The sequence below is a fragment of the Chaetodon trifascialis genome, chromosome 8 (genome assembly GCF_039877785.1).
Source record: "Chaetodon trifascialis isolate fChaTrf1 chromosome 8, fChaTrf1.hap1, whole genome shotgun sequence".
Lineage (NCBI taxonomy): Eukaryota > Metazoa > Chordata > Actinopteri > Chaetodontiformes > Chaetodontidae > Chaetodon > Chaetodon trifascialis.
This window is the reverse complement of record NC_092063.1, coordinates 24,720,251-24,742,305: the sequence shown is the minus strand read 5'-3', so window position 1 is coordinate 24,742,305 and position 22,055 is coordinate 24,720,251. Positions and strand designations below refer to the sequence as shown.

At 41.8% G+C, this 22,055-nt stretch overlaps 2 protein-coding genes across 2 annotated transcripts in view; both read right to left on the bottom strand.

The window, feature by feature from the left end:
- The window catches only part of LOC139335492 (collagen alpha-1(XX) chain), a 90,058-nt gene that overhangs the window by 6,256 nt on the left and 61,747 nt on the right, over positions 1 to 22,055 (bottom strand). The gene's annotated exons all lie outside the window — the stretch shown is intronic.
- Positions 8,211 to 22,055, bottom strand: part of pard6b (par-6 partitioning defective 6 homolog beta (C. elegans)) — a 20,091-nt gene continuing 6,246 nt past the window's right edge. The window contains exon 3 of the mRNA XM_070969218.1: positions 8,211 to 9,474. Coding sequence (XP_070825319.1) covers positions 8,546 to 9,474 — 929 coding nt within the window. The 3' untranslated portion in view covers positions 8,211 to 8,545. The remainder of the gene's footprint in view (positions 9,475 to 22,055) is intronic.

The window sequence follows — 22,055 nt, the reverse complement described above, 5'->3', positions numbered from 1 at the left end:
ATCTGAAGGTAACGGAACATATCACTTTGAGGTAGAAAGAATTTGTCTTGAGATGTGAGAATGGCTGTAAAACATTGTGACAAAACAACTGGTCAATAACCCTTAGTACTTTGCCTGCCCATCTCTTAAAGTGATATCTGTGTGTGTGTGGGGGGGGGGGTCTGGATTTCCATCAATCTGCATAGCCCGTGAAAGGGCAGCTGTCCCTCTAATTCTCTTTTGAACTGTTGACCATACTTTTAAGGTGTGTTTCACCCATACATACATTTTTGATTTCCAATTTCATCTGGGACTGCTTGCTCAAGTGGATAGAGGTACACCTGGCAATGAATTCCGCTCTATGTTTACCCATCCCGACTCCATGTCACTGATAATCCAGGCTACCACTGCTGTTAGTTGCGCTGCCCAAAAATAATATTTTATATTGGGGAGGCTGAGTCCACCCCATTCTTCCCAAGAGTGAGCGTTATTTACTACAAATTTTGATGAAAGTTTTCTGGTAGAATTTGGTTTTCTTAACAAAAGACACTTTTGTGGGCATAAATCCTTTATGAGATCATTGAAGCATTAATTAGTTTTTTTTTTCATTTATGTTGCAAACATCATTAAAACCAAAGAGTCTCAATACAGTAATGAAAATTCAACAGACATATCATGAGAAATCCTCGAATGTCCCAATTATATCAACCTTACTAGGTGTTCATCGCTGCAATCTTTCGTTTCAATGGCACGCTCCGTCTTAATTTGAGAGACTTGGGGGGCCTGGGTTAGTGCTATTTACTCTGGCCCACTTATCCCCCATTATGCTATGCATCTGTCATGTCCGCAGAGGGGGCTGAGCCCTCATACCTTGTGAGTGGGTGTCTGTGTAGTTCTAATCTGTGTTTGGAGCCAGGTGCTGTCACAGAAGCTCTGTGGGAGGTGGTAGGCTCAGATAATGTGAACAAAGGTAGTTTATGACTTTTCATGTTCACTGTTCTCTTCACAGCCTTTTTCTCCACCTCCGTGTGCAGTGTTGGCTCACGCCCTTTTAAAGTGGTAAGTTATGCTCCTGTCATATCAGCTGGGAAGGCCTACCCTGTGCATAGCTCTGATATTCCCTACAGAACATCCATGTTTCAACTAACATCACGCTGGCCACAGTAAGTACATGGCTTGTTGCCTTCTGTATCATGATGCCCTGTAAACCCGAACAGTACAACTAATTCCATGTGGGAAATGTAGTTATAATTTAATGCTGCCCTATCACACTCAAAACGTTGAGAGATGTGCAACGCAATGACGTCAGCACGTACGTCACTACGTTTCGGGACTGAACCATAGACCTACAGTAATCTTTATACAGTACAGTAATCTTTATTTCGATCACGTAAACAACAATGTACAAAAAATAAAAATAAAATAATAAATAAAGCACACATGTATACATACATACATACATACATACATACATACATACATACACAGTACCTATAAATAATAATAATCATAAGGAAATAAGTGCACAGTAAAAAATGTGTACACAAAACAGTAACATCTTGTAAGCAACATAGTTTACATGAGCAAAAGGGAGTAGGAAGAAGTATAAACTTATCTAATCCTACCCCTATAATCTTAACTATTAATATGTTCTAATTAATTTCATAGCATAGAAACAAAAGGAATATTTATTTTATTCCTTCATTACACTATGTATCATTTCCTGCCACATTTTAATTCAAATAGCAAGCAAACACCTTGTGTAAATTATTCAATGTACCTCTGGAGAATCATTTCTTTATGTCTCTTTTTAAACAGAATTATACTCGAAATGTTTTTGATTTCAGTGCTCAAATTATTCCACAGTTTTACTCCACAAATGGTGATACAGAAACTTTTCTTTGCTGTGCGAGCTCTGCCAACCTTTAGATTTGATTTCTCTCTTAAATCATAACCTTGCTCTCTTTCATGAAACATTCTCTGAATATTTCTTGGTAGCAGATAGTTCCTTGCTTTATATAAAACTTGGGCTGTTTTATGCTCCACCAAATCAAACAGTTTTAGAGTTTTAGACTTCCAGAATAAGTCATTGGTGTGTGCCCCATAATCAACCCTGTGAATAATTCTCATTGCTCTTTTTTGTAGTATGAAAAGTGGCTGAAGTGCAGTTTTGTATGTATTTCCCCATGTCTCTATACAGTACTCTAAATAAGGAAGAATCAGTGAATTGTACAGCATATAGAGTGATTTATGATCTAGGACATGCTTTGCTTTAACCAGAACTGAAATGCTGCGAGACAGTTTAGATTTAATATGTTTGATGTGAGGTTTCCAGCAAATTTTGTCATCTATTATCACTCCCAGGAATTTATTTTGATGTACTCTTTCAATGTTTACACCATCTATTTGTACCTGTATTTGATCATGTATTTTACAATTTCCAAATAACATGATTTTTGTTTTGTGAAAGTTTATTCTTGTCAAACCATTTTTGGATTTTCCTTAACTCTGAAGTGATGACATCCAAAAGTTCCTGGTGCATAAGGAACTTTTGCACCAATGAATAAGTCATTGGTGCACACACCAATGACTTATTCTGGAAGTCTAAAACTCTAAAACTGTTTGATTTAGATGGCGGTATTCAGCCGTTTTCTTAATTCATGAACCGAGAGCATGAAACGTAGGACTCGATGAAAGGAGAATCAATCCTGCAACGGTGTTTAAATCATTTAAAAACCAGGATTTTATTTATTTTAATTGTAGATCTACTCTCTAATATGTGTAACTCACAGTAAAATGTAAATGATGTATTTCTGTCTTTTTCTGATCTACATCACATTAGATCTGTTCCTGATATAAAACCACAAGACTCATACTCCTCAAATCTGAACTAGATTACTAAACAGAGTCTATACATTCATAAAAACACAGTCTCTGGTTTGTGAAACCTTTATTCTATTTGTGAAAATGCAAAAAAGGCACATTTCACTGCTTTTTTCTCATCTAGACCACATTAGACCAGGTCCAGGTCTACAACCGCTACACTCAGACTCCTTAAATCTGGACAGAATTATTCTACAGAGCCCAAATATTCATAAAAACACAGTCTCTGATTTGTGAAACCTTTATTTTATTTGTGAAAATGCCAAAAGGGTGCATTTCACTGCTTTTTCCTCATCTAGACCAAGTCCAGGTCTAGAACCGCTACACTTAGACTCCTCGAATCTGGACTGAATTATTCTACAGGGTCTATACATTCATAAAAACACAGTCTCTGATTTGAGAAACCTTTATTCTATTTGTGAAAATGCAAAAAAGGCACATTTCACCACTTCTTTTTCATCTAGACCACATAGTAGTAGTAGTAGTAGTAGTAGTAGAAATACTCACATCATTAGGCTGAGGTTGTGGGTGTGAGGTTCCAGTTTCTGGATCATCCTGAGAGGCCATAGACAGGCTCTCTTCAGATCTTCTGGAGGTAGATGTAGTCCTGCCCTACACCATCTCTGAGTCGTACAATCTGACCTGTCCTATCAAAATCGCCCTGCTTAAAATGTTCACAGCAAAGCACCGATGAATCGCTTGCAGTGAATCCTTCCCTCCTCAACGCCACTTCCCACTTCTTCCTTACATCTTTGTCTTTGGGAAACCTTCAAAATGAAAACGGGAGATTTGGGAGAGTCTACACAAAAACATTTTACAAAGGAGGTCAAGCTTAATTTCTTCCTTCAATTTTCTTACAACCTTTCATCAATATATTTTGATGCATATCTGTTGATAATGAACCAAAACTGCTAAACTGTGAATAAGCTTGTTTGCAAACTATTCTACTGTCAGATGCTCAGTTGTCTGTATTTTTAAGTAAGCGGGGTGGGTATGAGACATGAGAGGTAGCTTACTGTTGTTAGGGTGAATTACATGTGAATGATACAGTCTGTGCCACCTGTGTTTGCCACGGCAGGGCCTTCATCAGCTCCCGTGGCCGATGACAGTGGTGGTGGTGTCGACATTGAACAGGGACATGCAGTAAAACCTGCGGTAAGCTGGACTGCTCTCAGAACACTTGAAATGAGTAAAGCAACCCAACCCCTTGGTAAATCTGACGATGATAAAATGTCAGTAACATATTTTTGGCTAATGTTCTATGGACAAGTTAGTTTGTATTCTAGTTAGTTTGTAATACCTGTATACGCAGGTATTTTTAAGACATTGTGTATGCAGCCCTCTCCCTCATTCATGTGTCATCATCCCTCTTAAGTCTTCAGTTTCTAAGCTGCTGTTTTTATCTTGAAGATTGACCAATAATTAAATCTCTCTCTCTTTCTCTCTCAAACATACACACACAGAGTTCAGAGTTCATTCAGGAGTTCAGCTACATTCATCCTTTTGGACTGGGTCACTCCACAGTTTATTGAGTACTACTCTTGGAAGAGTTAGTATCTGATCCATCATTTCTCATCTCTATTCTTTCTCTTTTCTTCCTCCCTGAAACACATAGGAACACCCAGTAGGATGAATTCTGCTTAAAGATCCATTACTGTGATGGAGTGGTGGAGTGTACTTTTTTGTAGTGTTAATAAATTACACTTTTTGGAAATATTTAATGTGTCCACTCTCACTGATTCCCGTTAACTGATTGCATGGCTTAAGGTACGTGGCTTTAAAGAGTTGCATAGTTGGTATACACATTCAAGAGACTGAAAAGACCGAAAAGGTGTGCGTTATCAAATGTGGTGGGCCAGTCTGGTCCAGAATGCCAGGGATGATTTCTTGTCCCAGTCCACTGCTGAGTACAGTAATATTCGATTCACAAAATACAACCAATAGTAATGTTCAATCTTACTTGTGAAAGTAATCCCTGTGCCCTGTTTTCAGCGGTCTGCTGATTTGAACAGGAATATGCAGCACAGTGCTCTGGCATCTTGTTCCTTCTGCTGCTCAACTGGGAGTACGATCATGACCGGCCCAAGATGGCCGCCACATTTCTTGCGCCCCAGCAACCAGTGCGGCGTCTGCTCTTTATATGTCGATGGACTGAACGCCAAGAAAAATCTGGCGAACATGGCGCCGTTAAGCGATTGGAGTTTCGAAGTTAAGAAACTTGTAAGTAAAATGAAAACCTTTCAAAACTCACTTGCATGTTGTATAATACCTAAAATGTCACAATGAAATCATGTTTTCTCATTAGTCTGCACTTTTTACACACTCAAGCGTAACATGTAATGCGGTTGCAGTTACTGTTTTTTGGTGCGCTCGTGTTGTGTGAACGGAGTGCAACATTCATAATGATTGTAATTCTTTGCAGTCGATGGTAGTCTTACTATTTATAAATGTGTTTCTGCTGGTCACGTTAAGCTTGCAGGTGAAAGTTAGCAGGTATGGTCCAGAAAGACATCAAACAATGAAGACTGCTACACATTACTTTATTTTATCCAGCTCCTCCAATCAGCAATTACAGGTGTACATCAATTTATTCATATATCTCCAGTTGAATCTCCAAACATTTTCATTAAATGTGATAAAAATGTACATCATATATATCATCCATATGAAAATACTGACAATCTTCATTACAAATCTATACCATAGGATTTATCTGGCAAGCAAAAATCATTGCTCGATCACTTTAAAAAAAAAAAAAAAATTGGACACGAAGCAAAACATGTAGCCTGTTGTGAGGTTGTTTCTCTCCCACAGTATAATATTGATAATTCACAGTATGGAAAAAATAATAGTGTCATGCCTTGCACACGCATTCTCCTTTTGCTTTAGCCAGAACAGTAAAAACCCCTACTGAAATCATCTTCTGGGCAATAACATCTACTATGAGATTTATAACCAAAACAATCATGAATAAACAAGAACATACCAGTTATAAAAATAAAGTCATAAAATGTGTACAAAGGAAGAGAATACGCAGACGCACGATTAGAGAATAAATAACAATGTCGCTGTGGTTACAATCCCAGTGTCCTGTGTAAAGTTAGAAATAAAGAAAATAAATTAACATCAATTTCTAAAAGTCTTCCACTCAGAGTACCATTCACTACTGTTTAATGTCGGGAATGAAAGAAGACAGACTCCCACCAGCACTCAGTGTACCAGAAAAGGCCAAAAAGACAGTATTGAATGAAAATAACTTGAAATACACCAGTGGGTGCACGTGTGACCTGTGTGTTGGTTTCCAGTCATGATATTCACTGTTTGATAGGCTAATCAGACATTCAAACGATGACCAGAACAACAAATGATGAACATGATCTGTATGAATGTACCGTGTTTCAAGTGCACATCAGTTCACGAAGCCAATTAAGACAACTGAGAGCATGTGTCAACCACATTTATGCGAGTGAGCTAAAAATCCATGCAGATGTTTCACTTTTAATGGGAGTTAAAAATGCTGACAATCAATAAGGGAAATAATAGAGCCTCCACTCTCACTTCAGGGAGACAGCAGCAGCATGTATCATTAATGGATATAAGCTTCTAATAAACGTTATGGATCCGCTTCAAGAACAGGAAGTAAAACTGGCAGAATTATTCATTTCTGTTGAGAGCCTTTCATGGGATATGATGAGGAGCACACAATTCTGAGTGATTTCACCAGCAAATCAACTGGAGTCAGGTGCAAACACCCCACAAATACACTTTAAAGCTGCAGTACGAAACTTTCCTGTGAATACAACTTCACTTGTATTTTTACAGCCGAAAATCAAAAATTTGCCTCATGGGGCTTTTTATTCTTTAACAAGTGGAATTTAAAACTATGCGTATAAGTGCAGCTTTGAGGAAAAAAAAACTCAACCATGATTTCAGAAGATTTTTTAAGTCTAGGCCTGATCTGTCAGAGAGGAAGTTCATTACAGCCTTTTTAAGGAAAGCGCCAGCTTCAATGGAAATAGCACATGCATAGCAGAGCCAAGACATCCTGTACCCAAGACAGACCAGTGTGCCTGGTGTCTGTTTGTTTAAATATGACTCAATCTGACTGGGAATTATTTTGAGATACAGACAGTTTCTCTGCCATCACTGTACGTGCTACCCACCTCAACTCACCTCTGTGGTTGTTTTTACTAATAATGTCACAGTACAGCTATTATACAGTACAGCCAATATTGACTATGAGGCCATTTACTAGCTACTCTGAAACCAGTTGTCTTTACATTCTCGCATAGTGTGTCATTAATTGAACTAAATGAGAATGAAGACATGAAAGAAAATGTAGTGGAGAGAACACTTTTCATATGTGAATGTCTCAAGACACATCCAAGTGAACTCAGGTCCAACAGAGATGAATAAACTTCACAGCACTGAGATCAGATGTATTGAGTTATAGACCAGAGAGAACCAAGACGGAGAAAACAAAACAAATGAAAGCACATTCACATTTTGTCATTTGTACACATGCAGCAGGGGATATAGCCCTTGTCATGGAAAGGAGAGAGTGCAATACAGAGGAAATCTGAGAGGGAGATTCATCTACAATGTCCCATTCCCAGGAAGGAGCAATTTTCTGGAGTGGCCCACGCACTCCAAAGGGTCAGGTGGAAACTGGTCATACAGTCACTTGTATCTAGTATTGCTAGTATTTTCTCTTTTTTTACAAAAAGACGAAACTAAAACAAACATTAAAATGATATAAAACACAGGGCTAATAGTAAAGAGATTTTCAAAAGACAAGTTGCTCCCAGAAATAATCAAAATCATCAGCCGTTCATTATCAGTCAGTCATGATCACAGCAGATAGAGAAAGGGAAAACAGCTAAACAGTGGTTAAAAGCATCTGAGCAAACACAACGAACCCAGACTTGTTTTTTAGGTGGTTGCTCTTCAATAAAAACGAAAGTATTATTGCAGATCTCAGCACTTGGTCGACTGTTGTGGCACTGCATTGTGTGGAAAGTACCGCAACTGTGTACCAATCGCATGCTGTGGTCAACAGGAGGAAGGGAGTGATCATACTGTGGAGCAGGGGTGGGGGGTCGAATGACACAGCACAAAAAAAAAAAAAAAAAAAACCCCATAACAGATTGTCAAGAAATGCTTGAGCTAAAATCCTGCTTCAGAGTGTATTTGTTATGGTAGGAATGAACAGGACCTTCATCTATTCATGGGGCTTCTCATCTCTGCCCTCTAGTGGAAGCTCAGTATAACAACCGCTTTAGGGGTAAAAACAAGTGCATCCAGTGATTTAGAAACAATGTGGAGGGTAGAGGGGCACCAAATTACACTTTTTCTACACTTCTTCCTCTGTCATTTTTGAGCCTGCTGAAGCAGGGAGGGCGTCACCACTATGGCACACACATGCGTCATTGGCATGTAAAGGAGCAAAGTATGGGGTGCAGTGTTTGACGTGTAAATGTCAGGGATGAACAAACATTTTTAGGTGTCAGTGTCGTGTTGAGATTTAGTATGTACACATTTCATTGTGCTTCTCATGTACAATCACTGAACGCTGGTACAGTATGTTCCTGTGTGTGATTTTCTGATCCATGACTCCCAGAAGTGTGTGCAGTAGTATTTGGGTGTATTTTGGGTCTCTGGTTTCCAGTGTATGATTCTAAGTCTACAGAGTTATAACAGTGCCATCCTCCTCCAGACTCCGCCTCTCCATCGCTCTGTCTGGTGATGGTGTGGTCAAAGTGACATTGGCGTTGCTTAGTGATCCACTGCTGCCGCTGGCTGGCAGTGTCCCATTGGCATTGATGGAAAGGGCGGAGGTGGTGGCAGAGCGGAGGTTGAGGTGCGGTTCATAGCGAGGCAGCGAGGGCATGCTATAGTTGGATGGGGCTCGTCTGATGGGCTCAGCCTCACCTCCTGCCTCGATAACCAGGTCCTCGTCGTCCTCGTCGCTCTCCAGCTCTCCAACAGGGAAGTTCTGGATGATGTGCGATGGCATGGAGGCCGCGGCACCGACCCCAGCGTGCGATGAGTAGCCATAGTAGCTGGCACCGCTGTCCGACGAACGCCCTGAGCTGCCGGACGCCGCACCTCCTCCTCCTCCACTGCGAACGACATTGTTCCGCTGGTTGGCAGGCTTGACAGTGATGATGAGGTTGTGGCTGTTGGCAATCATCATGTCTGTCACCTGGTCCAGAGACTTTCCAGCCACCTCGATACCATTGACCTCCAGCACCTCATCGTTGACGGCCAGCAGGCCGGTGCTCTCTGCCAGGCCGCCGGGCACCATGCGAGAGATGAATATCCCCGGGACCTTCTCCAGGCCCTGTGGAGTGACCCGTACGCTGGAGCCATCACGGATATAGAAGCCCAGAGGTTTTTCTTGGCCGTGCTTGTACAGGCGAACACGTCGGTGCGTTTCAGGGAGGATGTCTACATCTATGATGGAGGAGACAGGGCGGAAGTCCCTTGGTAGGCTGATGATCACTGGTGGTTTTTTCCTGTTGGTGTCGGGCCGCAAAAGAACTGCAGAAAGCACTGTGTTTTTCTTTCTGGTCAGTGAGTCGGTGCCAAATGTCGTGTAATCAGCTTCCTCTGCAAAATGAAAGATAGAGGAAGTAGAGAAAGAGAAGTGCAGAAGAGGAAGCGAGGACAAAGATGTGGCATGGTGACAAAAAGGGGAAAGGGAGGCAGAGAGAAGGGAAGAGAGGAACAAAGAGGACACACGTTAACAAAAGCTGGTTAACTTTCCTCATACCAGGCTCATCACAGATCAAGTCATTATTCAGGCTGACATTCTGTTGCATCATGTGTTTTCAGTGAAATGAATAATGATTTGCAATGGAGCAGCTCTCAGCCTGAGGCATCCCTGCAGCTAGTCTGTGCTGAACACACATAAGACGCTGATCCCCAGAACTTCCCTCAGGTCATACTGATGCAAAATGTTACATTCACCAACCAGGTGCTCAATCCCAAGCCCTTCATCAGCACTCCGCTGCCTTTGTGGGGGGGCAGAACGTGCATATGGTGAGGCGCTGTATGATAGAGTTAATGAGCATATGTTGGTGTCAGAGATTATCCTGAATGACTGCAGTGAATCCTCTCTTCTCAGCCTGGGATACAAATTCAAGAAATACATCTGGACCCAACAAAGGCATTGTTACTGACCAAAGAGGCTGTCCTAAGTCCGAAGTCATGCTCCTGACCAACAGCTTTTACAGACGGGATGTTTCAGAGGTGCCAACAAGCACCTCTAAAACCAACTAATTAACACATTATATTGGTTTTGTTTTATTGATAAAAAACAAAAGTATGAAAATGAGTAGCCAAGTAGTTCCACAGGGCGTTACACTCCTTGTGGCTGGCATAGAGGTCACATCCGAAACAAGAATATTACGGTCACATTTTAACTGCATGAGTCATTGGGATGCCACCCTGCCCTTTGTTAAAAAGGAAGTGCGCATGTTGTCGAGCTACGATAGACTTTAACCCAACATGGCTGCTATTTAACACGAGACCACAGGCTGGCTGAGTGAGGGAGAGAAAAACTGGACCTTGGCTCTGTAATAGTTAACCAACATAATACAAGCAGCTAAACATTAACATTATCTTTGCGACTTTCATTCTCTTTTTTGCCTGAGAAACTCAAGTTTTTGTCTATTTCTGGAATTATTTTTAACATGTTTCTTTAGATGTCCTGAACTTTTTCACCTTTTCCATATTCATCACTTTTTGCTGTTTTTAGAACACTTTGTAAACTCAGTTTTTAGATCAAAGTGCTCTATAAATAAAACTCTGGCAGTCTTACACTGAATACTTCTCTCCTTGATGTTTGTCTCTCCCTCTGAGAGAGAGAGAGTGTGTGTGTGTGTGTGTGTGTGTGTGTGTGTGTGTGTGTGTGTGTGTGTGTGTGTGTGTGTGTGTGTGTGTGTGTGTGTGTGTGAGAAAGAGAGAGAGAGTAATCTGGGAAAATATCCATTCACGTGGCTGATAAAGATTCCAGCTCTCAGGTTCAGGTACGCACCCCACCACTCCCCTCTCCATCCCCAAAACCAAAACAAAGGATCAACTGTCTCGAGAAAGAGCGACAGTCTCTCGTTTCAGTTCCCATGAGGCACGAGTCTAGTGTATACACACTTACTATATCTTTGCCAGCCCTGACATTAGGGACCAACTCCACATGAGAAAAAAAATGGAGCCATAATAGCTTCATGTGTGAGGTCAAAATCCTGAAACACTAGTTTCATCATCCACGCTCTGTTCCTCCTCAAACTGTTCCTCCAAACTGCCCTTCCCTTGGCATGCACCATAAAGAGGAGCATTATGCAAAAAGGGTGTACAGGTGGGGGTTTCAAAGCACTTCCACACACACACACACACACACACACACACACACACACACACACACACACACACACACACACACACACACACACACACACACACACACACACACCTCTCTCTCTATCACGTGTTCTTGCAGTGCAGTCACACAGATGAGGAGGCAGCACTTAGCATCTCATTTCACTCTTTCTCGACTTCTTTTCATCTCAACCATCGCTCTATCTCCAGCATACGAAAGGGCAGCCTTGACAATAGAGTGATAGTTGAGGAAAGAGAATAGGACAGTCCCTCAGGGCCACTCACTGGCACGTGCACACACACAAACCCACACACATGCACAGCAAAGACATGCTGTTCAGGTGGCAAATAGCATATACATGCAGCTTCCTCTCGCATCCACAGTACGTGTAAGTCTGCATGCACATGAAGGCATCATATGCGTGCACACACAAGCAGGCGTTAATTTAAACACACACACAGAGCACACATGCGTCTGTAAGGTTTATCTCTGCTTAGTGGTGATGCCAGAGCACTAATGAACAGCAGCACTGTGAAACACAATACTCTGAAAAAACATTGCTACATTATAGCTCATTAGAGCACGGGAGTGAAGCTCTCAGTCTAATTGGCTACAAAGGCCTATAGGCAATATAAACACACACTGCTCCTCATTTGTTCAAGTATAAATCTTTCCAATTTTTTATTTGCGCACAGGGCTTGAGAATAATACTACTCCACTTTTCAGTGACACTGAAAATAATTTGCTGGAGGATACAACAAAATATTTGGATGTCATGTAAAATAGACAACTAAAGGACTTGTACCTTGATGGCAGGTGAGGACATTTGACATAAACAGACTGCAACCATCTCATGTGAGGCAGTTGTTTCTGTTTGTGTGGGAATTCCAAATAAAAGACGAAAATAGTAAAAATGTGGAGTATTGTACAGTTTGGCTATTTTAGACAACTTCTTCATTGAATTTACAGAACAATTACTGTACTGTGATATATACTGATACTATGATATAAAAATACATAGATAGATTTTGGCCATGTTGGCAACCCCGAGTATATAGGTGTTCTATACATGTTTGTATAAGTTACTGTAACTGCTATATGCATGAGGAAAAAAATATTATTCACAAAAAAAGTGACTTAGAGCCCATTCCATCAAATATCGTGCTACTGATGCATGCACACCATGTGTTTGACCTTTGGCATTATGGGAATATATGAGAACCATCGAGGAAAGCAGTGCAACAATCACAACAGGCTACCGCATACTGGGTGCTAGGGCTGGGCGATATGGCTGAAAACTCTATTGCGATATAAGTGTTTTATATCGGTCGATATCAATAATTTTTGATATTTTTTATGACCTATTTAAAATGAGGACCAGGAGAAAAATACATTCAATTTAAACATTTTTATTTTAAATTGAACCTTCCTCTGATTATAATCCCCTCAGCTATCAAGGCAGAAAGGAAATGTCAACACAACCATGGAAAACACTCAAATAATAATTGTTAAAAAAGTGTAAAAACGTAAACAGAGAGAAACCTGAGAACTTTTTTTCTGCAGGTTTAGTGCAGAAAGTTCACGAGCTGATTCACCTTCTGGTGAATAAAATGTTTTTTAATATGTGCAGTGTTTTGTAAACATAGCAGAAACTGAGGTGGACTTGACATCTGTAACATACAAACAAACAAACAAACAAACAAACAAACATGATAGACAGCACAGTATGATTGATTGAACTATAAAACCAGCCTAGACATATGAATAACTTTAGTCACTCTTCTTTCTCTAAACATACATGAACTATTCAATTAGATTTTTATTGCAAGTGTGTTTAAGAAAAAAAAAGTATGTGTAAGAGATGTTTATAACCTGGCTTCTCCTCAGTGCTCAGTGAAGCGTGTCTTTAGCTATATGATATGTCGCTGCCTCCGTTACGTCTTCATGCCTTTTAGATGATTTGTCATCAGGCACTGAATCAGATACCTCTGCATGGCGGTCAGCTGCTTGTGCGGTGGTGCTGCGGTTGTAGATGTTGGTGGACGTTGGCGAATACGGCTGCGCTCCAAAGAGTGAGCGCGGCTAAGGTGGTTAAATAAGTTTGTGGTATTACCGGTCTTGGTGGGGACGACAGTCTTGCATAAGTTACAGACCACATTGGTCTGACTACGGTCCGACTTAAAAAATCCAAAAAACTCCATACTGGCGACCTGACTTTCCCTGTTTTATCGACAATTTCTTCGCTCGCTGCAGGACTCACTTTCTATTTCTCATCTCACTCCTCGCTAAGCATCAAACACGTGACAACGAGATATCGCAACCGAACTTGATAATGTTACATGATTGGCGTGTTAGCGTGTCTCTCTCACTGATTAGCGATTACTCCCTACGTTGCTCAGTTACCTGAGAGCGAGTGCCTTTGTTCATGCAACCAACCTCACTTCGCAACTTCAGGTTTCTTCCGACGAAGAAAAAAAAAAATTATCGAACGCTTTATTGAACGCATTTTATATTGATATTGATGACGTGTCTATCGCGAGACATATCGCTATCGTTCTATCGGCCCAGCCCTACTGGGTGCTTGTGGTTTTACAGCAAATGAGCAACAACCCGCTGACCCAATGTGAGTTTATCATTAATGTAAACATTAGAGAGCAGGTCGGCACTTTTTTTCACTAGCCAATCTGACCTGAGCAGCCCAGCAGGACAGACACATCTCAGCATGAGCCCCTGAAAAAGCTGCATGGCTAATGGTTGAAGATACATGAAAAGATGAAAAGATGAAAAGATGAAAATGTCCATGCTTTCTTTGAGCAGCTGAGACCTTACTCTGTGTCTACTGTTTGATTTGCGTATGTAGTACATATATAAGTTCTGTTTTTACCCTTTGTGCTCTGTAAATATGTGACGCATGACTGAGGTTTGCTACAGCCTCACGTTGTACAGGTATGCAGCTGGTTTGGCTAATGATTCATTGACAACTATGGTCAACTATGGGGAGGGGCGCAGGAAGGTTTTATGCTGCCATGATTTGAGAGGACATCTCACACAACGCTGCTGTTTAAAGCATTTTAACATTTATGGACCAATTTGTAACAAATCAGTGCAGACATGAAGAACTCGTCCAGCAGTTTTTCTAGTAGTTCCACTTTTTCTTTTCAAAAGTGACAAGTCTTCCTTAAGTTCCCTCCAAATGAGCTTATTGCCCAAGAGGCATATTACACAAATTTTAAACGTACAGATCTGTTAACCATTTGCTAAACCCCACCTCTCTGAATTACTGCTGCCATATTTGCATGCCATATGCAGTTTATTATGCAAGTATTTTACAAATGATGAGGAAAAATGTAAGGATTGCTGGACTGTTAACTGAATAAAAAAAGAGCAGAACAGCACCACTAACATCAGCCTACACTCTAATATAGTAGTATCTTGTGGATGTGCAATTGTGTAGGGATTTTTTTTAGCAAAGTCTGTAATTTAGCATGAAATTCTACTTGCCTTTGGAAGTAACACTTGGTTAGGTTACTAGTGTGAGCTGTAAGCTAATTAGACAAATACACTAATGTTCATCAGTGAAGACAAACACATCGTTTAATCCATTCCTTAAACTTTTACTTTTCTATGCTGACAAAACAAAAATGAACATGTAAAATCTTAAACATGTTAAAAAAAAAAAAAATCAAATGATTTACAGACCTGCCGAGGACAGGACATTTGGACAACCCCTGTTTGGGGTAGGAGGGATTTAACTAACGGTCAATTTAATAGACATGGACAGCAGTACACAACAGCTATGTAATGTCTTCTGTGGCTCTAAAGGAGCTTGGTCAAGTCTGAGAAAATAGCCCTTGATTATGTCATAATGATATCTTCTGGGTTAACTCAGCTCGGGCTTGGCAACTAGAAATTCTTAAGGAAAGTCTGTGAAACAAAGGGGACACAGCATTTGAAAGGTGCTGGTGTTTACCAGGCAATGAAGGTCTAATGAAAAGATGCTGCTGACTGCAGTGCAGGAATTTTAGGATCCAGTGTTAACCCACACTACAGTCTTTTTTGTTTTTAATCTGTCTCTAATGAGTTGAGCCCCCCCACCTTTAATGAAGTGTAGTACCCTTTTAACTAATGCAGACCGACTCTCTGTCACCAACCCATGATAAATATGTCTGAACGTAGCCCTGTTGGCTGTCTTCTCATCTCCTCAGATGATAACCTAACAAAAGACACACCTGCACAGTATCAGTATCACAATTAAGGCATAATTCACAAACCCTGAAAAAAACATAATCCTGGGCCCTGCACTTGCCATGGCTCTGTGCAGGTTAGGTATTCCAACTATGCAGAGGCTGCTCTGATTTCCCACACTTTGAATGGAGTCAGTGAGGAGCAAAGGAAGCGAAGCAATGGAGGAGAAAATGACAACCCAACACACATCGTCACAAGTGAGGACACATGCAGTGATGCTTAGTCATTCTTCTCTGTGGTATGGAACACACACACACACACACACACACACACACACACACACACACACTGAACAACAAACGCATTTCTATACTGGCATTGAAGGGACTGAGACTACTCTGCCTAAGGAGAGGAAAGCACTTGCACAAACTGGCACGCATTGCTTGAACACATCCTCTTCCTCAGTGCTCTATTCTTCACACAGTCTGGATGCATCATGCTCCAACTCTGGACTCAGGCTTTATAAGGGCCACTGTCAACGGCTCAGGATATGTGGGATGTGCAGGCATGCAGAACATGCTACAGGTATTGACATCATTATGTACAGTGACCAACAAGAGCAAAGGCAGCAGCAGCAGCCCAGATCATTTTTATAAGGAGAAAGGTGCTGCAGCTTTGATGCCAATTTACATAGAATACAAATGCATTAACAGGAAACACCACAAATACAAAAAACTCATAAAAAACAAATGCAACAGAAAAACACTGAATATCCAGTCAACACAAAAGTTCTCCAAGCCTCTAGGGGGCACGCTAAGTGAAACAGCTTGATTTTTGACCTGAGAGAGAGAAAGAGAGAGAGAGAGAGAGAGAGAGAGAGTGAGAGAGAGAGAGAGAGACTAGACCAGAGTGGCAAAGTGGAGTAAAGAGGTGACATGATAAGAAATGTGTTTGCTGTTAATGTATTTGGCATTGTTTCTGAGGGTAAAGCACATTTCTATTGCAAATATTTTGGGCCTTTGCAGCATATTTGTCCTGACCGGCCATCATAATCTTCACTGTCCATGGCACAAACTACTTATCTCCACCAAAACATATTACACAAAATATGTTTTTTACACACAGTGCTGTAAAGATTGATATCAAAAAAGCTATGAGACTGTGTCGAACCGCACCTTTTTCAGCAGACATTATTACCCTCTGGTACCAGTCATGCATACACCCGCTCTGACACAGTCATTACACCCACTTCTTCAGTGGCTACAGCTACTCCCCTGGTTACACACAATTACAATTATGATGATGCAGGATGACAAGGCCCTGGTCTCCCTGTAATATAATGATCCCTGATGACAACAATGACGGTAACAATCCATTACTTCCCTGTGCTTCTCATGTTGGGTGCTGTGTCAGTGAAACCTGATTCTGTGTCCAGGTGACACAACAAGATCAGGAAGGAGCTAAACCACAGTCATAAGTACTATCACTATCACTATCACTACTACTACTACTGCTGCTGGTGCTACTGCTACTGCAACTATTACTGTTAGTCTTTATCTGTTTATAATCAATACTAGCTGCTGCCCATGACCAGCCTTTAGTATCCAAACGTAACATGTCTCAAGTAAGAGTAGTGAGTAGTGAGTAGTGAGTAAGAAAAACAAAGAAAAAGACAAGCAGTTGAAGGTTGTAGTGTTCTGGAAACACTCAGGTTTGTTGATGACAAGTCTGGACGTTCACCGCACCGCCAGTACCACAGTGTTCCTGACACAGAACGATACAAGAGGGAGAGAGGAAGGGGGGTGTATGTGTGTCGATGAGAAAAAAACAGGGATGGTGTCAAACAAAAGGCACAAATACGGCAAATACACACAGTGGAGGGAGGGAGAGAGAGAGCGAGAGAGAGAGGGAGGAGGAGGAGGTGATAAAAAACTTTCAAAGGAGTAAATTCCCGGAGGGTTACTATTCCTGGTGTGGTGAGCATACCTCCCTGGCACAGCCCAGATAAAGTGCCTTAATGCTGCTGATAAGACAAGGAGAAAGAAATGTAAGGAGGGAGGCCAACGGCAGAGTGCTGAGAGGAAAGGACGGAAACACGGACAAGAAGAAAACAGAAAAGCAGACGACACAGTGTACTGATAGAAGTGAGGTGTTTGGGAGAGGAAGATGCTGTAGAGACCTGCAGAGGTCTGAGGCAAGCTGGAGCAAAGACAAAGCCTTGATGAGTAACTGAGCTGACAATGAGGAATCACATATTAAATCCATAATTCAAAAGACCCCAGTCATGAACATTATCCTGCTTCTTGGCCTCCTCATATAATCTCACCGGATTCTTCCTTACTCTCATCGGTCCTGCTTTATTACTCTGTCATGACAGGAGTCATTTATCAAAAAACACCAAAACTGAAATCTACACTGCAATGTAAACCAGGTGTGATGTGACAGTATGCTGCGTACAAATATCAAAGGCTGCAATGGGGTAACATAACATTTTCTTTGCCAGTCTGCACTCGTATTGTATAGAATTTTTCTGTCTGTCATCATTGCATTATGAAGCACTTCCATCAATTTCTTTTGTGCTGACAAAGACGCCTCTCTCCTTCCTGCAATACCTCCTCTCTTCCTCACCCTCCCATTTTTTCCCCTGTGCCCTTCAGTCAATCTCTCCCTCAGTCACTCTGGTCCATCTCTCAGCAGGAGCCTTTTTTATGTGTCCACTTCTGTCTGTCCCTCTTGGTCTCACAGATTCTCCTCTTTCTGCCTCCACTATCCCTCTCTTTCATTGTAGCTCTGTGGTGAACTGATCTCTCCGTCAGTCTGTGATTTTTAAAGCTACTGCTGTGACTACAAGTAAATAAAACACAGGGCTCAATGGTCCTTTGAGGTCAGCGTTGGGACAATAGATGTAGCACCTGGTGTGGAAACAAGGGTTTATCTAGGTCAGTGACTAGATGGCCAGGAATGGGACAGGTAAGTGTGGATCTGATGAGGGGCTGAGACACACTGCTCGGAGTCAGCCTGGGGCATGCAAACTGGACTGGTAGGGGAGGGACTAGAGTTGGTGCTTAGACTTGGCCTGGTGCTCAGGGTAGCTAGGAGTAGGGGTGTCCCTGGGACTGAGGCTGGATCTGATCTTGGGATAGGGCGGGGTAGGGGACAGGGCCAAGTCACATGGGATGTAGCTTTCAGTACCAGGTTACAGGAAGGAGGGTGAAGTCTGTGGTGAGGTGGCTAGATCTGGGTCTGATGAACTGAGCCTTCAGTGCAGACCTGCTATTTGTAGCCTCCAGGAGGAGTAGGGAGAGAAAGGACTACACCTCAGGGAGGATGGAGGAGCAGCCATACAGGCTAGGGAAATCCAAGTCAAGCCTCACAATCCTGTCTGTCATTCGTCTGAATAGGGATTTAACTGGGGTGGGACGAGCAAGGGGCCTCTGTACCCCCGGCTGTGGAAGACAACACAGCCAGCCTGCAGGTGGATCTGGCCACTGAGCCCAATTTCTCATGGCCAAGATGAACCTTTTGCTGACTGCACCACAGCGAACAGAATGAAAGATATAACAGCATCACAAATTTGACTAAATGCACCAGTGCCATTAAAACAACACTGACTTCCCCATATGTGTATTGAAAGGGACATTGTTCCTCCAGAGAGATCGCTGACATATTCAACTTGTCTCAGGCCTCATTATCTGAAACTAAATTTTAGTACGAACAGGAAAACATGACGGCAACCAATAAACTTTTCAATGTACATATGGGCATGTGAGTGTTGTTTTGTGACAGACTCGAAAAATGTGAGCCGATTCCTTCCCACTGTCAGTTTTTATACAGCTTCTTAGAGGTGGACAGACTGTATAATGAATGTAGAAGGGATAAGGAGCAAATAAAGTACAAACAGTGACAGTAGTTAAGCAACAGTGGAGCTGCGTGTCAGAGCCTGCTGACTATGGCACACAGCTAGCCAGAGTAAATACGCTGGAATGGAGTTCTGAAAGAAATTCACAGATAAGCACATCAGTTATCACGCTTCACATCATCATCGCTATAACGTCAATCCCAGGGGACAGAAAGAATGCTTTTTAATTAAAAATGACTAAGAAATATATCTGTCTGCTTGCGAGCCAAAATAAAAAGATACTAATAATTATCAGTGTATGTTAATATAGCTTCACATCTGGGTGGAAACCAACTCCAGTCTTTGTATTTGTTTTACCACCATCCACGAGTTTCATTTTTAAATGCAAATAAATGATGACACACTCCTCTCTGTTCAGAGAAATCTACCATCCTAGCTGTTGCACAGTTCCTTCAAAACCAGTGACATGAACTAAAATGGCCAAAGCCCAAAACAAAGCTTCTTGTTTCAACTCTTGAGTCTGTATGAGGATTTCTCCAACAGCAATATGTCAGCTGGCATTTATGACATGTTTCTGAGTCCCAGCTAACAAAGTTCAACAATCCCTTACAGCGTGCCACATTTACCTGACACATTCAGCAGATGCTCTGTTTCTTAGCTGTATTTGTACAAAGTACAGCTCACTTGCTACCATCTTTACTGTTTTTCAGTTTCTCCCTTCTAGTTTGCGGTGAACAGTTCACTTTTTTTCTTCCCGTCACTTTGCCAGTTTGCCCACTGCCTCTCCCTCACCCTCCCCTTCTCTTTCCACGTTGGTCCAAAGTGACGTTTCTCCCTCCTTCATGTTTCTCATCCAGGACGTTTTTTTTTCCAGAGTTCCCCACTTCCTTTCCTCCCTCTATCCATTCATCTTTCCTAACTGAGCCTGAGCTGAGAAATTCTGACTGTCTGCATAACAGAGAGCCTGGACTCCAACTGTCTCCCCCCAACTCTTCTTCCATCTTCCAAACCACCTCCCCTCCATCTTCTTGCATCCTGCATAGTCTCATCCAGAAAGGGTAGAGAGTGAGGTTTTAGCCTGCCAGGCTGCAAGCCCTCTCGTTTTAATTGTTCTCTGGCTCTTTAACTTTTTCTCCTTCACTTTCTCGACTATTCACCATCTCTTTTCCGTCCATCTATATACCCCTTGTTGGTCGAGCCAGGCTCTTTACCCGAGGGTCCGGTCTGGCCTGCTGTCCTGTCTAATCTAGCCAACAGACGTGATCAGAGAATGGACACATTCCACCCAAAATGCCCCCTCCCTCCCTTCAGTCTTCATCCATCTCTCTCCCTCTCTTTACTTCTCTCTCTCTTTCTCTCTCTCTCTCTCTCCCACCCTCCCCAGCTTGGGCCTCACTCTGCATTCCTCCTGCACTAATACTATTCCCACTATCCTCCTCTCTCCCTCTCTCTCTCACTCTTGTTGCATTCCAATCACACTTGTACTACTCCCTCTCCTTTCCCCACATCTCTAATTACATGCCTTGCCTAAACAATGCCTTATACATTACTCCCTCTTTAATACTGTTTACTCTCTCATCCTTTCATCCTTCCATCTCTCTAATTAGGCCTAAGATATGCTCCTCCTCCACACATTCCTCCTCCCATGCTATGAATCCACCGTTCCTTCATTCATTACATACAGCATCCTAGGGAATAATTCATAATCTGTGGAAAACTTGGATCCAATGCCAGGGTGGCTGATTTCTATTATTTTCACGACTGTGCTCCTAAACTTCTCTCCTGTGTGCTCGTTGGGGAAAATGACATTGATTACACCTGCCAGCGCTTTGGCTCTCTCACTTCAGTCCTTTCATCTCAGGTTCACAGTATAACTCTCTCCCTCCTAACAAGTTGTGGCGTCCTTGCTCATTCAACTTTTTTTGCTTTGTCTCATCCATCCAAGTCTTTTTCTCCACCACACTTTCTTCCCTGTTTCATGTTACTTTCTGTGGCTGTCACATTCTCACTCCGTCTCTCCCTTTCATTACTTTACAGACTCAGTACACTGCTTATCACACCCAGAGGCGCTGCTCTTATCCTGCTCTAATGCTTGCTTTGCAAGGTGTGTAGCTGTTGTGTTGCACTTTCACACTGTACATTTCCTTTTGGATGACTCATGCACTGGTTACTAATTACTAAGGCAGTCCCTGCTGGGATACACAAATAAAAGCATTCCTGTTTCTCTCCAAACCTCCCCCTGTACCTGGCTGCTGAACAGTTACAAGCTATTTAGGACTGAAACTGTGTGAGAAATGAGTAATATAACCAAACAAACCCACAACTGGAAGAAACCGCTTGAAAAGCTTCTACCTCTACATGGATGACAACCTGGAAAATGTATGTTGTGTGGGCACAACCTCAACTAGCGTTCTGGATGACTGATACAGGTAAACATGGTAACATTCAAAAGCTTTCCGAGCCAATCAAAACATAAGTGTGGGAGTGTTCTACGATGAATGTACGAACATAGAATGATTTGTGAAGTACTCGAATCACACACACTGTAATAATTCTAATAATTATAATAACAAAAGAATAGTTTGGTGGGTTATAAAATGTCAGCTACATCTAGACAGATAAATCATCCTGATATGAACTGATATCAGCATTTTGCACATATATGTCCAAAAACTTCCAAAAGGGTAAAAAAAAAAATGAAGCTAAGAGAAAACAAGGTGATCACAACTAAAAAACGACCTACTTCTGTTGTGTGGACAAGATTGGTCA